Source organism: Passer domesticus, chromosome 8 (assembly GCF_036417665.1).
Source record: "Passer domesticus isolate bPasDom1 chromosome 8, bPasDom1.hap1, whole genome shotgun sequence".
NCBI lineage: Eukaryota > Metazoa > Chordata > Aves > Passeriformes > Passeridae > Passer > Passer domesticus.
The window spans coordinates 10,506,317-10,524,954 of NC_087481.1; the positions used below are offsets into that span (position 1 = coordinate 10,506,317).

At 51.5% G+C, this 18,638-nt stretch overlaps 1 protein-coding gene and 1 pseudogene across 3 annotated transcripts; one reads left to right on the top strand and one right to left on the bottom strand.

Moving 5' to 3' along the window:
• The window catches only part of LOC135305589 (zinc finger protein 850-like), a 652,086-nt pseudogene that overhangs the window by 272,272 nt on the left and 361,176 nt on the right, over positions 1-18,638 (top strand).
• On the bottom strand, positions 2,812-7,701 carry LOC135306095 (zinc finger protein 239-like). 3 transcript variants are annotated; one of them, XM_064429640.1, is made up of 3 exons: positions 7,490-7,701; positions 5,102-5,182; positions 2,812-4,948 (listed from the first exon to the last, which is right to left on the bottom strand). In XM_064429640.1, exons 2-3 carry the CDS (start codon positions 5,121-5,123, stop codon positions 4,026-4,028), a joined length of 945 nt encoding a protein of 314 aa, XP_064285710.1. In that variant the 5' UTR covers positions 5,124-5,182; positions 7,490-7,701; the 3' UTR covers positions 2,812-4,025. The 3 variants fall into 3 exon arrangements, with proteins under 3 accessions (XP_064285710.1, XP_064285711.1, XP_064285709.1); XM_064429641.1 differs by lacking the exon at positions 5,102-5,182; XM_064429639.1 differs by lacking the exon at positions 7,490-7,701 and having other exon boundaries at positions 5,102-5,516.

Here is an 18,638-nt window from a genome sequence, read left to right on the forward strand (position 1 = left end):
ATGCAGATCTGTAGTGATTCCCAATGAAGCAGACTGCCTGCTTTGTCACTGCCAGCCCTGGTGACCCTGCAAGAGACCGTAGGGTATGCCGTGCCTCTTTTATATCCAAGCAAAGCTTGAGTTTGCTTATTAGTGTGGAATAAATACACGGGTAATAAAATGTACAATTAAACTGGTGACTTTGGAGGATATGCTCATGCTTTCACACGTCAGTCCTGTGCCTCATGCTCCCAAGGCTTGTTACTCATCATGAAATATTTGAATAAAAAAACACAGCTCCTGTGTTACATCTGAATAAAATTGCATCAGTTCATCAAGAATTCTGCTTGCAAGAACAAGACAAAAGCCGTCTGACACTCACTTGCAGCTGTCCTGGATTTCTGCAGCCCTTTGTGAAACGCTGCTGTAGGCAGAGTGTTTGGAGTTGGTTTGGGCCTTTATGAGAGATCTGTGTAACAGCATGCTGGGCTCTCCTGGCAGAAAACTGTCCAAGCCCAGGGACATGGTGCCAGCAGGAGTGGAGCAGCCCCGCTCCCAGCCTGAGAGCGTGAGCTGAGCCACGCCGGGGAGAAAAGACACCGAGGGGCTCCAGCCCAGCTGCTTCACCTGCCGTGACTGCTCCACAGAGCTCTGCCTCTGGGAGAAAGTCGACGCTGGACAAGCATGGAGCTTTCATCTGCTGCTGGAGCTGCTCCGTGACAGCTCCTGCTCTTCCTGAGGGAGAACCCAGCACCACCTTGTAACGCGTGTCCTGGGGGGATTTTCCTCCGCATTCTGGGTCTTTGTCCCAGCAGGGGGACGGTGAGGTCTGGCAGTTTGATATCTAGAGCTCACTGGCCTTTTTGCTTGCTTTTCAGCTATTCCACTTGTTAATAAACTGTTGCAATTTTTTTCCACTTTCATCTATTAGTATTAATTTCCTGTTACTGGAAGGGGATTGTTGGAACACTTTAGAGGAGACGACTCATTGCAGAGTGTCCTGTATTAAGTTCTCCCAAACTGTGTGAGACACATGGCTTCACACAGGAGCAGCCCCAAGGCTGCTGAGGGGAAGGCACAGAGGAAGACAAACCCAGTATTTCTGAGGGGAATTCCTTGACACCAAACCAACCTGAGTCGTCCAACAGCTGACCTGACATTTTGAGACATGGGCCAAAGGGGAAAGCTTGCAGTGTGTTTGGTCCAGGCCGGGTCATGCTCAAGGCAAAGGTGTGTCAGTGCACTTGGCTCCTTCTCTCCTCATTGTGTCCAGCACACACAGGAGCCCAGAGCTCTTGCAGAAACCATCACAGCACTCAGTGGGAGCAACTTGTGTCCAGTGCTCACACAGAGCCATGTCCAACACTGCACCTAATTGGAATGAGGAACTGTTCCAGCTCTTTTAGGAGCTAAGGAGGTTTGGCCTTCAGATCAGCTCCTTCCCAGCTCTTGATTTGCTGCCCTGGCTGAGCTGCTGCTTGTGGCAACACTTGTTGCACAGCTGCCAGCCCTGCTCTGCTGGCCAGCAGCCACTGCAGGAGCTTGTGCTAGTGACATCAAACCTTTCAGATCTTCCTCAGGAAAGCTCAGGGCAGAACATGTCAAAAGAGCATTTCCGGGGCCATGCCTTTGACTGTGACTCTTTTCTCTGCGCTCCTTGCCCTTGCGCAGTAAATATTTTAGTAACCAGGTTTGCGGCTCCAGAAATTCCTCAAACAGTCACTTACACTGTAACAACACAATTTCGGATGTGTGATCTCACTTTAATTCATTGTGCAGAAAACTACAGGAGCACAGCTTCTGAGCTGTGTGTCTAACCTAAGTGACCTTGCCACCAAGAACTCAGAAAAATGGGAGAGATGGAATCAGCAGCACAAGGATCTGCATTGTGATTCTCCCAGAGGCCTGAGGACACGGCCCACTTCCACTGGGCCATGGCTTTTTACCCTACATCAAAACCTCGTGCTTCAGATTGTGGTGGTGAATGCCCCCAGCCTTGTCCGGCCACACGGTAACCTGAGAAACGCTTGTCAGGCCTGGGCCTTGCTGAGCAGCCCCTGGGCCCAGCTCCTCTTGAGCTTCCCAGAGACACCGAGCGCTGCCAGGCACTTGTGCTGTCTGACGAGCTCCTGGGGTGTCCTGTGAACTGCCTTGGAAACCGCTTTTATTGCCTCAATGGCATGACATCCTCCTTCTCCCGCTCTCAGAGCCAGGCTGCTGACCCACGGTGCGGCCACGATGAAGCGTTGATGGCTGAGGCCCCTCGCCTGTGGCCCATGAACAGCGCTCCCAAAGGAGGCCCTTGGGGCTCTCCTGGAGCCCAGAGGTGCCAGCAGCAACCTCCCTCGAGTGGGGCCTCGCAGAGCCAGCGCGCTCTCAAGCTTGCTGCACTGGCAGCATGACTGAGCAGCCATGGATCCTGGGCCAAGAGCCCCACTCCTGGAGGCTCCAGTTTAACCACTGCTCAGCTCCAGTGCTGTTAAGCTTTTAGGCCGTATTCCTTCTGATCCTTGTCCTTTCTGTCCCTTTCTCAAATGCACCTAAACACACACACACATACCCACACCCACGTAATTCTCATAATGTTTCTCATTTGATTGACTGAATTTTGTTTCTTGCTTTTTTTCCCCATGTTGTTCCTTAACCAAGCAGTCAGTAATAATGTGAATGTTGCCAATGAATTTTCTTGAGCTGTTGCTTAATATTCTATCTGGCTTTTACTGAACCTTGCCTGGGAATTTTTAAGCAATCTCAGACACTTGTTCATACCAAGCCTTGGGAGCATGAGGTGCAGGATTGACACTGGAAAGCAAGAGAGTCATTCAAGAGGGATCAGTTTAACTGTCCATTTTATTACTTTTCTATGTATTTCACTCTAATAAGCCAAGCCAAGGTTTTCTTGGAGGCAGAATGTGTGTGGGAGGCACTACAATATTATCCCATAGCTCTGGGCTGAATGGCACCCAGACTTGGGCTGCACAAGCTGGGGAAAAAATGTTCCTGGCTTGAACTTCCTTCCTCTCCTCTCAACAACTGAAAACAAAATTATAAACCAATAAACTATAATTACAATGAAATAAATTATAATAAAAATGAAATATTTTTTCTTACGATACTCCAATGATTCAAGCCAAAACAACAATAACTATTACTATAATATTACCAATAAATATAAACAAATTATATACTAAGAAATATCTTCTGAAGTTTTAATGCAATAACTAATATACTTGAGATAAAAAATATCTAAAAAAACTAACATGCAATCCAACACACCTTAGTAAAACAATTCATATTACAAACATACTAAACACAAAACCAAGCACCACTAGAATTTCTCATACATTTTAACCAAACAATTAAACTTGAATAACACCCTTAAGTACTCTAAAACAATTCCAATTATTTTTTAAAATTTAATTGTAGGTGAGTGCTATATTTGGATATTGGTTTTTGGATTGTTTGGGTTAGATGATTTAAAAAATGGGATTTTTACAGCAAATTTAATCAGCTGAGAAGGCGGCACTCTGCAAACAGAACTGACTGAAAATTAATGGGACAGAAACCAGTAACTCTGAAAGTTTTATTTGCTGTCAAATACATCCCACCCAGCCAGCCCCACACAATCCCCATCCCACTGCTCCCAATTGGGATCCCACTGCTCCCAATTCCCTCCCAACCCCATCTCATCCTGCTGGCTGTGGAATGGAGTGAGTTTGGCCTGGGATTGAGTTTTTTTGAGGAGGGAACAAGCAATTTGAGGAGGGATTGAGCCTTTAGGGGTTAAAATTCAGTTGTTTTCAGTGGGATTTGAGTGGTTTTGAGGTGACAGATCCATCCCTCTTGGCTTTTGAAGCGCAAAGAGAGGAAGAACAGAAAAAAATCAAGGCCAAACCAAAAGGAGAAGCAACCAGGTGTATTCCCAGCATGGATCACAGGGAATGTGGGTCACCAGGGCTGTGCCCAGCGTGGGTCCTGCAGTGGGGGATGGAGCTGGAGCAGCGCACGAAGCTCTTCCTGCACTCGGGGCACTCGCAGGGCTTCCCTCACCGGTGCCTCCGTTGGTGTTGGGTCAAGTGAGAGCTGCAGGAGAAGCTCTTCCCACACTGGGGACACTCGTAGGGCCTCTCCCCAGTGTGGATACGCCGGTGGGTGACGAGGTTGGAGTTGCGCTTGAATCCCTTCCCGCAGTTGGGGCAGCAGAAGGGCCTCTCCTCTGTGTGACTCTGATAGTGCTGGAATAGATGGGAGCGGATCCGAAACCCCTTCCCACACTCGGAACACTCGTAGGGCCTCTCCCCAGTGTGGATCTTTTGGTGGACAAGGAGGTTGGCGCGATGTCCGAATCTCTTCCCACACTCCCCACACTCGTAGGGCCGTTCCCCAGTGTGGGTCCTCTGGTGCTGGATCAGGGTGAGGCTCCGGCTGAAGCTCTTCCCACATTCCTCACACTCGTGGGGCCTCTCCCCAGTGTGGATGCGCCGGTGCACAACAAGATGGGAGTTTTGCCTGAAGCCCTGCCTGCAGTCGGGGCAGCAGAAGGGCCTCTCCTCTGTGTGCGTGTGCTGGTGCTTGAGGAGATCAGAGCTGCTCTGAAACCTCTTCCTGCACTGATCACACTCATAGGGCCGTTCCCCAGTGTGGCTCCTCTGGTGCACAATCAGGCTGGAGCTCCACCTGAAGCTCTTCCCACACTCCAAGCACTTGTGGGGCTTCTCCCCATCAGGAACCTCCTCATGGACCACCAGCTCCGAGCTCTGGCTCCATCTCCGGCCGCCTTCCCGGCCCAGGCTGGCTCTTTCCCCCTCAGATCCCTGTGATCTGCGTTTGCAGCCCCTCCTCGTGCGGCATCTCCGGGGCTTTTCCTCCCCGTTGGGTTCCTGTGCCATGGAGCTGCTCAAAACGGCCTCTGCCACGAGGTTCTGCCGCGGGGATTTGTCCTCCCTGCACTCCATCCTCAGCTCCTGCTCTGGGGGAGGAAGGACAAGGACAGGATGGCATTTGCCTCCAGGCCACAGGCAAGGGCAAGGAGATGCCCCCAGGCTGTCCTGCAGCCGGGGCTGTGCTGGGCTGGGAGATGGAGCAGGAGAGAGGGGGAAAGGGGCACTGACTTCCTCCTCACCTGCCTCAGTTTCCAGGGACATATTCCTCTCTCTCACAACCTCACAAGAAGTTACAATGGGACATCGTGGTTTGGGGAAAACTAGGGATGAGCACATTGACTTTGAAAGTCTTTCTGCCCAAGTCCCTCTCTACAAGTCACCGGCCATCGGGGCTCCAGAAAAAGCTCCCAAACACCAAGATTCAGCCTTGAAAAAGCCTCCCAGGAATTCCCCGGCCCTGCTCCCTCCTCTCTGCTCTTTGAGAGTTCCCCCCTGTCCCAGCTGCTGGGGTCACGCTTGCATTGGGGGTCTCCCTTCTCCTCGGTGCCCGCCCTCCCCAGCCTGCTGGCAGTCCCAGCAATCCCAAAAGCTGCCCCCTCTTCACTCTGCCCATTCAGGGGTGCCGGGGCTTTTCGGGCTCCCTTTTGGGCTCCCTTCTCCCCTCATTCTCTGCTCTGGGCTGCAGGGGCTCCAAGGAGTCCCCCCTGCCCCTCTCCAGCCTCTGCAGTCTCCCGCCAATGGCGGCGCTCCCCCCTCTCTGGGCTCCCCACTTTGGGCTCCTGGGGGACACAGGGCTCTGCTCCTCCAGGCTGCCTCTGCCGCCAGCCGCCACCGCCCGATGTCCCCCCGATGTCCCCCCAAGGGGCCTTTTCCGCTCAGCCTTGCACTTCTTCATTCTCCAAACATCCCCCCAAAAAACCCAACTGGGAGGAACTGGGAGTGACTGGGAACATGCTGGTCGTCACTGGAAAAAACTGGGCTTATACTGGGATTAACTGGGATCACGCTGGAGATGACTGGGATCATCCTGGCAGTGAGTGCCACTGCACTGAGGCTGACTGGGAGTGCTTGGCAGCAAATGGGATCATACTGGAAGGAAGTGGGAGTGACTGGAACAAAAGGGAGGGTGAAAGAGAGCCACTGGAACCATGTGGAGCACAACTGGTTCATACTGGCAGGGACTGGGAGCACACTGGGCTCATCTCTGGATTATACTGGGAGGGACTGGACTGATACTGGGAGAATCTGAGAGCGACTGGGAACACACCCTGCACATCATCCCCATACTGGGAGTGACTGGGAGCAACTGGGATTATACTGGGAGCACACTGGGAGCGCTGGCATGTGACTGGGATCCAACTGGAGCTTACTGGGATCACATTGGGGTTGAAAGGGAGTGACTGGGATCACACTTTGGGCTACTGGGAGCACCTGAGAGAAACTGGGATCATGCTGCAAGCAAACTGGAGGAACTGGGCAGGACTGGATGCATGCTGGAGGCAGCTGGGATATTCTGGGCATGACTGGGGGATCACACTGGGAGAGCTGACACCTTCCTGGGGCCACTGGCAGCGCCTGGAAATGACTGCAGACATGCTGGGACAAGGTGGGAAATGTTGGGGGGTTTTGTGGATTTTGGGGGGTTTGGATTTTGGGGGTTTTATTGACACTTTGGGGGGGGTGTTTTTTCTGGAGGTGTTTGGAGGTTTACTGAATATTTTGTTTTGTTTTGTTTTTTTGGTATTTTGGGAGGTTTTACTGGGATTTTGTTGGGGGTTTTCATGATTCTCATGAATTCTGGGGGTTTTATTGGGATTTTTAGGAGATTTTGAGGTATTTATTGGAATTGTGGAGGCATCTAGTGGGATTTATTTGGGGTTTGGGTTTTTTTGGCAATTTGGGGTTTTTTGGGAGTTTTGGTGGGATTTAGGGAAGTTTTGTGGGGTTTTTTGGGTGTTGCTCTGATTTCTTTGGGTCTTAGGGGAGATTTTACAAGATTTTTTAGGGGACATTTTTGGGGTTTCATCGGGATTTTGGGGGTTATTGGGATTTCAAAAGATTTTGTGGGCTTTTATTTGGATTCTAGGGTGTTCTAATGGGATTTTGTCATATTTATTTCAGATTTCATGAGTTTTATTGGGACTTTTGGGGCTTTTAAGGAGATTGTGATGCCTCTCAGCCCTTCCGCAAACCCTGGGACAACCCCAAAGGCCCCAGATGCCCAAATGCCACACAAATTCCACTAAAAATCCCAACATCCCAACTTCCTCAACAAATTACAATAAGATCCTCCAAAACCCCAGAGAATCCCACAAAATCCCAGTGAATCACACCCAAACTCAAAAACCCTCCCCAAAATCTCACTAAATCCCCTTAAAAATCAACCCCCCAAAACCCAATAAAATCCCCCAAAACCCAAAACTCCCCAAATCCACAAAACCGCCAAAATCCCATAACCCCCTGAAACAGAATAATTCTCTCTGAAACCCTAATAATACCCCCTCAACTTCCATCAAAACCCTCCAAAACTCTAAAAAAGCCCTCCCAAAATCCCCAAAAACCCTCCTAAAATTCATCAAAATTGTCCCAAATCCCAAAAATGCCCCCCAAAATCCTCCCAGACTCACTGGGGCCGTCCTGGATCAGGGGCACCGGCCGGTGGAACAGGAGCCACCTCAGGGGCCCTCGGAGCTCTGTGGGGAGGGGGCACCACGGGAGACCCCCAAACACGTCAGGGGGGGGCTGGGAACCCCCAGGATCCCCAAATCTCCCCCGGGAACTCCAAATCCCCCTGAAAAGCCCCCAAGGTTGGCCCAGGACCACCCTGGAACCCCAAAGTCCCCCCAGCACCCCCAGGACCCCCCTCGAGACCCCTCTCGGGACCCCTCCCCACCCCCAGATCCCCCCACAGTGCCCCAGGACCCCTCCCCAGACCCTCCCTGACACCTCACGATCCCCCAGCCAAGAGCCCTCCCCAGACCCCGCCCCACACCCGCGGAACCCTCCCCAAAGCCCCCCCAGACTCCCCGGACCCTCCCACGCCCCCCCGATCCCCTCTCAGCCCCTCCCGGCCCTGTCCCGGCCGCCTCAGCAGCTCCCGGAGCGCTCCGGCCGCTCCCAGCGCCGCCCCCGCTCTCTGCAGCGCCCGGCACCGGCACCGCCGCTGCGCCTCGCCTCTGATTGGCTGCAGCGGCGCGGGGAGGCGGGCGCTGCTGAGGGGAGCCGCGCCCTCATTGGCTGGTTCGGGGCGCGGCGCGCCGCTATTGGCTGGAGAGCCCGTGCACGCGGCGGAGGTGGGAGATCAGAGGCGAGCGCGGCTGAGGAGGGCGCTGAGGGGAAACTGGGGGGGTTTGGGGCGGTCTGAGGAGAAATTGGGGATTTGGGGGAGATTGACGGGAAATAGGGGGGTGTGCGGCGGGTTTGGGTGGCGTGAGGGGCTCTGAGGGGGCTTTGGTGGGTCTGAGGGGGCTTTAGGGATCTTTGGGGGCAGCTTGAGAGGGTCTGGAGTGTTCTCAGGTGGGTTTAGGGGGATCTGAGGGGAATTGGGAGGGTCTGAGGGGATTTTGGGGGGTTGTGAGAGGAGCTGGGGGGATCTGGGAGGTTCTGAGGTGCATCTGGGGGGCTTTAGCAGAGTGTGAGGGGATTTCCCAGGGTTTGGGGGGGATTGAGGGGGCTGAGGGGGATTTGGGGCAGTCTGATGGATTTGAGGGGGGTCTCAGGTGGGTGTGGGGTCAATTTTGTGGGGAACTGGGGGGTCTGAGGCTCCCGGGAAGGTTTTGGGGGTCCAGAGTGATCCTGGGCCAACCTTGGGGGGGTTTGGGGGTCCCGGGGGAGCTTTGGGGGTCCCGGGGGGTCCCAGGCCCCCCCTGAACCGGGGTCTGGGGGTTTTGGGGCGAGGGGGCACAACAGGGGTTCCACCCCCCCCCTCCCGTTTCTGGGGGTCTCCCATGGTGCCCCCTCCCCACAGAGCTCCGAGGGCCCCTGAGGTGGCTCCTGTTCCACCGGCCGGTGCCCCTGATCCAGGACGGCCCCACAGAGTCTGGGGGGATTTTGGGAGGGGTTTGAGAGGGTGTGTGGGGATTTTGGGGGGGTTTATGTGGATTTTCAGAGGGCTTTTTTGGACTTTGGGGGATTTTGTTCGGATTTATGGAGAATTATTGGGGTTTTGGGGGGTTTTGTGGATTTAGGGGGTTTTGGGTTTTGGGGGATTTTATTGGGGGTTTTGAGGATTTTTGGTGGGGAGGAATGTATTGAAATTTCTCTGATTTTTTTTTAAATTTGGGTGGGTTTCATTGGGGTTTTGTGGGATTCCCTGGGGTTTTGGAGGGTTTTATTGGGATTTTTGGGGAATTCTGGGGGGGCTTTAGGGTTGTTCTCAGGTGTAGAGAAGGGGTGAGAGGCACCAAAATCTCCTTAAACACCCCAGAAGTCCCAATAACTCATGAAATCCGAATTAAATCTAACAAAATCCCATTAGAGCACCCTAGAGTTCCAATAAAAGCCCACAAAATCTTTTGAAATCCCAACAAACCCCCCAGAATCCCGATTAAACCCCACAAGTGCCCCCAAAAATATCCCCTAAACCATAAAAAGCCCCACAAAATCCCCCCCAAGACCCAAAGAAATCATGGCAACACCAAAAAGACCTCCCAAAAAACCCCCAAAAATCCCAAACCCTCAAAGAATCCCACTAAATGCCCCCACAAGTCCAATAAAATTGCACCACGCGTCCAAAATCCTGCAGAAATTCCAATAAAACCCACCAAAAATTCCAAAGAATCCCACCAAATCCCAGTAACACCTCTCAAAACTTAAAAAAACCCCAGAAAAATATTTCACTAAACCCCCAAATACCTGCAGAAAAACACCCCCACAGAGTGCCAATAAAACCCTCCGAAAATCCACAAAACCCCCCAAAATCACCCTCCAAACCCCCCAAAATTCCCCAACTCCCCCCAAACCAAATAATTCTCTCCACAAACCCCAGTAATTCCCAGCTGTTCCCAGTGTGGTTCCATCACTCCACTATGGTTACAGACACTCCCAGTATGGTCCCAGTTGGACCCAGTTGCCCCTGCTCTAGTCCCAGTCACTCCCCAGATGATCCCAGTCCCTCCCAGCACAGTCCCACTCACTCCCAGTTGCCCCCAGTGTGGTCCCAGGTCTCCCCATCATGGTCCCAGTCGTTCTCAGCGTGGTTTCAGTCCCCCCAGTACGGTCACAGACACTCCCAGTATATCCCAGTTGCCCCCAGCATGTCTGCAGTCATTTCCAGGCGCTGCCAGTGGCCCCAGGAAGGTGTCAGCTCTCCCAGTGTGATCCCCCAGTCATGCCCAGAATATCCCAGCTGCCTCCAGCATGCATCCAGTCCTGCCCAGTTCCTCCAGTTTGCTTGCAGCATGATCCCAGTTTCTCTCAGGTGCTCCCAGTAGCCCAAAGTGTGATCCCAGTCACTCTCTTTCGACCCCAATATGATCCCAGTAAGCTCCAGTTGGATCCCAGTCACATGCCAGCCCTCCCAGTGTGCTCCCAGTATAATCCCAGTTGCTCCCAGTCACTCCCAGTATGGGGATGATGTGCAGGGTGTGTTCCCAGTCGCTCTCAGATTCTCCCAGTATTGCTCCAGTCCCTCCCAGTATGATCCAGAGATGAGCCCAGTGTGCTCCCAGTCCCTGCCAGTATGAACCAGTTGTGCTCCACATGGTTCCAGCGGCTCTCTTTCACCCTCCCTTTTGTTCCAGTCACTCCCACTTCCTTCCAGTATGATCCCATTTGCTGCCAAGCACTCCCAGTCAGCCTCAGTGCAGTGGCACTCACTGCCAGGATGATCCCAGTCACCTCCAGCGTGATCCCAGTTAATCCCAGTATAAGCCCAGTTTTTTCCAGTGACGACCAGCATGTTCCCAGTCACTCCCAGTTCCTCCCAGTTGGGTTTTTTGGGGGGATGTTTGGGGAATGAAGAAGTGCAAGGCTGAGCGGAAAAGGCCCCTCGGGGGGACATCGGGCGGTGGCGGCTGGCGGCAGAGGCAGCCTGGAGGAGCAGAGCCCTGTGTCCCCCAGGAGCCCAAAGTGGGGAGCCCAGAGAGGGGGGAGCGCCGCCATTGGCGGGAGACTGCAGAGGCTGGAGAGGGGCAGGGGGGACTCCTTGGAGCCCCTGCAGCCCAGAGCAGAGAATGAGGGGAGAAGGGAGCCCAAAAGGGAGCCCGAAAAGCCCCGGCACCCCTGAATGGGCAGAGTGAAGAGGGGGCAGCTTTTGGGATTGCTGGGACTGCCAGCAGGCTGGGGAGGGCGGGCACCGAGGAGAAGGGGGACCCCCAATGCAAGCGTGACCCCAGCAGCTGGGACAGGGGGAACTCTCAAAGAGCAGAGAGGAGGGAGCAGGGCCGGGGAATTCCTGGGAGGCTTTTTCAAGGCTGAATCTTGGTGTTTGGGAGCTTTTTCTGGAGCCCCGATGGCCGGTGACTTGTAGAGAGGGACTTGGGTGGAAAGACTTTCAAAGTCAATGTGCTCATCCCTTGTTTTCCCCAAACCACGATTTCCCATTGTAACTTCTTGTGAGGCAGTGAGAGAGAGGAATATGTCCCTGGACACTGAGGCAGGGGACGAGGAAGTCAGTGCCCCTTTGCCCTCTCGCCTGCTCCATCTCCCAGCCCAGCACGGCCCCGGCTGCAGGACAGCCTGGGGGCATCTCCTTGCCCTTGCCTGTGGCCCGGAGGCAAATGCCATCCTGTCCTTGTCCTTCCTCCCCCAGAGCAGGAGCTGAGGATGGAGAGCAGGGAGGACAAATCCCCGCAGCAGAACCTCATGGCAGAGGCTGTTTTGAGCGGCTCCATGGCGCAGGAACCCAACGGGGAGTAGAAGCCCCAGAGATGCTGCACGAGGAGGGGCTGCAAACACAGATGGCGGGGATCTGAGGGGGAAAGAGCCAGCCTGGGCCGGGAAGGCGGCCGGAGATGGAGCCAGAGCTCGGAGCTGGTGGTCCACGAGGAGGTTCCTGATGGGGAGAAGCCCCACAAGTGCGAGGAGTGTGGGAAGAGCTTCAGGTGGAGCTCCCACCTGATCGTGCACCGGAGGAGCCACACTGGGGAACGGCCCTACAAATGTGATCAGTGCAGGAAGAGGTTTCAGACCAGCTCCCATCTCCTCGTGCACCAGCGCACGCACACAGAGGAGAGGCCCTTCCGCTGCCCCGACTGCGGGCAGGGCTTCAGGCAGAACTCCCATCTTGTCACCCACCGGCTCATCCACACTGGGGAGAGGCCCCACGAGTGTGAGGAGTGTGGGAAGAGCTTCAGGCAGAGCTCCACCCTGATCAGGCACCAGAGGACCCACACTGGGGAATGGCCCTACGAGTGTGGGGAGTGTGGGAAGAGCTTCAGGCAGAGCTCCACCCTGATCAGGCACCAGAGGACCCACACTGGGGAATGGCCCTACGAGTGTGGGGAGTGTGGGAAAAGCTTCAGCCAGCATTCCAGCCTGATTGTCCACCAAAAGATCCACTCTGGGGAGAGGCCCTACGAGTGTTCCGAGTGTGGGAAGGGGTTTCGGATCCGCTCCCATCTATTCCAGCACTATCAGAGTCACACAGAGGAGAGGCCCTTTCTCTGCCCCGACTGCGGGAAGGGATTCAGGCAGAACTGTCACCTTGTCACCCACTGGCGCATCCACACTGGGGAGAGGCCCTACGAGTGTCCCCAGTGTGGGAAGAGCTTCTCCAGGAGCTCTACATTGACCCGACACCAACGGAGGCACCGGTGAGGGAAGCCCTGCGAGTGCCCCGAGTGCGGGAAGAGTTTCGTGTGCTGCTCCAGCTCCATCCCCCACTGCAGGACCCACGCTGGGCACAGCCCTGGTGACCCACATTCCCTGTGATCCGTGTTGGGAACACACCTGCCTGATTGTCCTTTTGGTTTGGCTTTAATTTTTTTCTCTTCTTCCTCTCTTTGCCCTCCAAAAGCCAAGAGGGATGGCTCTGTCACCAAACAACAACTCAAATCCAACTGAAAACAACTGAATTTTAACCCATAAAGGCTCAATCCCTCCTCAAATTGCTTGTTCCCTCCTCAAAAAAACTCAATCCCAAGCCAAACTCACTCCATTCCACAGCCACCAGGGTGAGATGGGGTTGGAAGGGGATTGGGAGAAGTGGGATCCCAATTGGGAGCGGTGGGATGGGGATTGTGTGGGGCTGGCTGGGTGGGATGTATTTGACAGCAAATAAAACTTTCAGAGTTACTGATTTCTGTCCCATTAATTTTCAGTCAGTTCTGTTTGCAGAGTGCCTCCTCCTCAGCTGATTAATTTGCTTTAAAAATCCCATTTTTTAAATCATCTAACCCAAACAATCCAAAAACCAATATCCAAATAAAAGCACTCACCTACAATTAAATTTTAAAAAATTATTTGAATTGTTTTAGAGTACTTTAGGGTGTTATTAAAGTTTAATTGTTTGGTTAAAATGTATGAGAAATTCTAGTGGTGCTTGGTTTTGTGTTTAGTGTGTTTGTAATATGAATTGTTTTACTAAGGTGTGTTAGATTGTATGATAGTATTTTTAGATATTTTTAATCTAAGGTATATTAGTTATTGCATGAAAATTTTCAGAAGATATTTCTTAGTATATAATTTGTTTATATTTATTGGTAATATTATAGTAATTGTTATTGTTGTTTTCGCTTGAATCATTGGAGTATCAGAAGGAAAAATATTTCATTTTTATTATAATTGATTTCATTGTAATTATAGTTTATTGATTTATAATTTTATTTTCAGTTGTTGAGAGGATAGGAAGGAAGTTCAAGGGCAGGAACATCTTTTTCCCCAGCTTGTGCAACCCAAGTCTGGGTGCTATTCAGCCCAGAGCTATGGGATAATATTGTAGTGCCTCCCACACACATTCTGCCTCCAAGAAAACCTTGGCTTGGCTTATTAGAGTGAAATAAATAGAAGCGTAATAAAATGGACAGTTAAACTGATCCCTCTTGAATGACTCTCTTGCTTTCCAGTGTCAATCCTGCACATCATGCTCCCAAGGCTTGGTATGAAAAAGTGTCTGAGATTGCTTAAAAATTCTCAGGCAAGGTTCAGTAAAAACCAGATTGAATATTAAGCAACAGCTCAAGAAAATTCATTGGCAACATTCACATTATTACTTACTACTTGGTTAAGGAACAACATGGGGAAAAAAGCAAGGAACAAAATTCAGTCAATCAAATGAGAAACATTCTGAGAATTCTGTGTGTGTGTGTGTGTGTGTGTGTGGTGTGTGTGTGTTTAGGTGTGTTTGAGAAAGGGACAGAAAGGACAAGGATCAAAAGGAATACGGCCTAAATGCTTAACAGCACTGGAGCTGAGCAGTGGTTAAACTGGAGCCTCCAGGAGTGGGGCTCTTGGCCCAGGATCCATGGCTGCTCAGTCATGCTGCCAGTGCAGCAAGCTTGAGAGCGCGCTGGCTCTGCGAGGCCCCACTCGAGGGAGGTTGCTGCTGGCACCTCTGGGCTCCAGGAGAGCCCCAAGGGCCTCCTTTGGGAGCGCTGTTCATGGGCCACAGGCGAGGGGCCTCAGCCATCAACGCTTCATCGTGGCCGCACCGTGGGTCAGCAGCCTGGCTCTGAGAGTGGGAGAAGGAGGATGTCATGCCATTGAGGCAGGAAAAGCGGTTTCCAAGGCAGTTCACAGGACACCCCAGGAGCTCGTCAGACAGCACAAGTGCCTGGCAGCGCTCGGTGTCTCTGGGAAGCTCAAGAGGAGCTGGGCCCAGGGGCTGCTCAGCAAGGCCCAGGCCTGACAAGCGTTTCTCAGGTCACCGTGTGGCCGGACAAGGCCGGGGGCACTCACCACCACAATCTGAAGCACGAGGTTTTGATGTAGGGTAAAAAGGCATGGCCCAGTGGAAGTGGGCTGTGTCCTCAGGCCTGTGGGAGAATCACAATGCAGATTCTTGTGCTGCTGATTCCATCTCTCCCATTTTTCTGAGTTCTTGGTGGCAAGGTCATTTAGGTCACACAGCTCTCTGAAGCTTTCTGCACAATGAATTAAAGTGAGATTACACATCCCAAATCGTGTTCTGTTACAGTTTAACTGATTGAATTAAGGAATTTCTGGAGCAGAAAACTTGCTTCCTCAGATATTTACTGTGTGTGGCACCAAGCACAGAGGAGAGATTTAATTTCAAAGGCATGGCCCAGGCAATGCTCTTTTGACAAGTTCTGCCCTGAGCTTTCCTGAGGAAGATCTGAAAGGTTCGATGTCACTAGCACAAGCTCCTGCAGTGGCTGCTGGCCAGCAGAGCAGGGCTGGCAGCTGTGCAACAAGTGTTGCCACAAGCAGCAGCTCAGCCAGGGCAGCAAATCAAGAGCTGGGAAGGAGCTGATCTGAAGGCCAAACCTCCTTAGCTCCTAAAAGAGCTGGAACAGTTCCTCATTCCAATGAGGTGCAGTGTTGGACACGGCTCTATGTGAGCACTGGACACAAGTTGCTCCCACTGAGTGCTGTGATGGTTTCTGCAAGAGCTCTGGGCTCCTGTGTGTGCTGGACACAATGAGGAGAGAAGAAGCCAAGTGCACTGACACACCTTTGCCTCGAGCATGACCTGGCCTGGACCAAACACACTGCAAGGTTTCCCCTTTGGCCCATGTCTCAAAATGTCAGGTCAGCTGTTGGACGACTCAGGTTGGTTTGGTGTCAAGGAATTCCCCTCAGAAATACTGGGTTTGTCTTCCTCTGTGCCTTCCCCTCAGCAGCCTTGGGGCTGCTCCTGTGTGAAGCCATGTGTCTCACACAGTTTGGGAGAATTTAATACAGGACACTCTGCAATGAGTCGTCTCCTCTAAAGTGTTCCAACAATCCCCTTCCAGTAACAGGAAATTAATACTAATAGATGAAAGTGGAAAAAAATTGCAACAGTTTATTAACAAGCGTCATAGCTGAAAAGCAAGCAAAAAAGCCAGTGAGTACTAGATATCAAACTGCCAGACCTCACCGTCCCCCTGCTGGGACAAAGACCCAGAATGCCGGAGGAAAATCCCCCCAGGACAAGTGTTACAAGGTGGTGCTGGGTTCTCCCTCAGGAAGAACAGGAGCTGTCACAGAGCAGCTCCAGCAGCAGATGAAAGCTCCATGCTTGTCCAGCGTCGACTTTCTCCCAGAGGCAGAGCTCTGTGGAGCGGTCACGGCAGGTGAAGCAGCTGGGCTGGAGCCCCTCGGTGTCTTTTCTCCCTGGGGTGGCTCAGCTCACGCTCTCAGGCTGGGAGCGGGGCTGCTCCACTCCTGCTGGCACCATGTCCCTGGGCTTGGACAGTTTTCTGCCAGGAAAGCCCAGCATGCTGTTACGCAGATCTCTCATAAAGGCCCAAACCAACTCCAAACACTCTGCCTACAGCAGCGTTTCACAAAGGGCTGCAGAAATCCAGGACAGCTGCAAGTGAGTGTCAGACAGCTTTTGTCTTGTTCTTGCAAGCAGAAATCTTGATGAACTGATGCAATTTTATTCAGATGTAACACAGGAGCTGTGGTTTTTTATTGAAATATTTCATGATGAGTAACAAGCCTTGGGAGCATGAGGCACAGGACTGACGTGTGAAAGCATGAGCATATCCTCCAAAGTCACCAGTTTAATTGTCCATTTTATTACCCTTGTATTTATTCCACACTAATAAGCAAACTCAAGGTTTGCTTGGATATAAAAGAGGCACGGCATACCCTACGGTCTCTTGCAGGGCCATCAGGGCTGGCAGTGACAAAGCAGGCAGTCTGCTTCATTGGGAATCACTGCAGATCTGCATCACAATGTGTTTTTAAGTAGCATGGTATTATTAGGATCTCCTTTTCTGCATGAGATACAAAAAGGAGGTTCTGAAATTATTTCCATGCAAGCAGGCAGTAAAGAACGAACCTGCTATCCTAACAAAGCTTTGGCTTTGGCAATTGCACTCTTCCCATTCATCTTTTGACACAGACACTCCAAGTTTTCCCCACACCCCTGCAAGGCTGGCAATTGCTGTTTCCCATTTACTCTTCTTCCTTGGAGCCAGTACAGTGGCTGCTTTGAAACTAAAAGCCCTGAGATCTGGGCATCTTGAAGGAGCATGAAATGCTAATTAAGTGTTCCCATTGGCAATACCCAGGTCTGCACTTCCCAGAGCTCTGAAGCAGCAGCAGGAGGGCCATGCATCATTCCTGTTGGTGGATGTTCATGTTTCTGGTGTGCAAGAGCAATGCCTTTGAGGAGGGACAAAAATGCCCCTATCCAAACAGTGATTGTGCAAGGGTATGTGAAGTTTCACTGCCTTTTTTAGGATAGTTTAGAAAGATCTAAGGATCTAAGAGATCCATACTGTGGCATGGAGCAGGTCCCTAATTTTGTCTCCAGAGAAATCCCCAAAGGACACATCTGCTCTGCTGGTGATGGCAACCCCATAAGCTCGTGGACTTGTTTTCCCTGCAACATGCCACCCTGCCTGGGCTTTACTAGGCCAGGACTAGACCCATAGCTATGCCAACACATGCAGCCATGTGACACAGAGTCAAACAGAGTTTTCCTTCAGAAAACTCAATTAACACATTCACATGCAGTTTCTTCTAGAACATCAGAAGCTGGCAGCCATGAGGACTTTGCTGTTAAAAGGTTACCGTTTGCACTGGGCCCAGAAGGCAAAACAAATTGAAATGTGAAGTTTAAATCTTCAAATGAGTATGAAAGGGAACTGTAGAATAATTTCTGGAAAGGCAGCATTGTCAATGATCATGCAGCCCACCAAGAGCTGGAGTGTAATCCAGAATTGCTTGTTCCAGCAATGCAGGAATTCATTACCCTGGCAAGCACCAGTCCATGGGAACAAATGATCCCATAGCCCTGGGCAGAAGGGCACCCAGGCTGCAGTGGCAATAGATTTGAGGAACCCTTGTCACTTTTTATTGGCCTCACAGCCCACTCATCCCTTGGCAAGCAAGTTGCAAAAGACACTGTTGGACTGCTGTCCTGGGTAAATCTACATACAGATGACTATTCCAAAGCAGGGCATCTTTTCCCAGTGAAATACACATCCTCTTCTTACCTATGAAATTGTGCCTGAAGTCATCTGTGAGCCAGACCTGTGTGAGATTGCAAAGGAGCAAAGCTTTGGCATTTGGGCACACTTCTCTTGGTTTCTTTGCTCAGGCCTTCTGAGAGCACAGAACACATCCAGGTAGAAAACTTTTGACCATACAGGATCTTTTGGTTCCATTGTCCCCCAAACATGTGAAGAGGTGGTGCCGTTGTAATGGCAATCTAAAAACAGTAGCACAAATGACAGAAAGGAAACATGGCAAAAGAGGAAGAGGAGCAGCCCAGTGAGGAAAGGATGTGGTGAGACACTGGCACATGGAGTGAGCTGCACTCCCATAACCTCTGGGCTAGCAGGTCCTGGTCACACATTCTCCTCCTGGTTTATTTAAATTTTATTTATTTATTTACCTTTTTCAAAAACATCAAAATAAAATATATACAATTAAAAATATGTCATCAAAATTTCAAGATACAATCAAAACACATTTATTCAAAACTACATTTAAAGATCAGAACATATGTACATCTCTAACTAGGAAGACTAATGCATAAATCCTATTCTTGAAACACTCTTCATGCAGGCGGCAGCTTCTTCCTGAGCTTGGAGGAAAGAGAGCTCTTCTGAATGTGAGGGTAGGAGATAATGGGAAGTCAGCCCAGAAAACCTGTTGGTAAGAGTGTAGGCAGTCAGATCTGCAAAGTGGAGACACAAAGTACAGCAGAGGCCA

What these genes read in the sequence shown, in the direction of transcription:
- LOC135306095 (XM_064429639.1), bottom strand. Translation starts at nt 5,198, where the DNA reads ATGTGCTCATCCCTAGTTTTCCCCAAACCACGATGTCCCATTGTAACT. An exon ending in GTCCCTGGAAACTGAGGCAG is followed by an intron (nt 4,949 to 5,101) that starts GTGAGGAGGAAG and finishes TTCCTCCCCCAG; the next exon opens with AGCAGGAGCTGAGGATGGAG.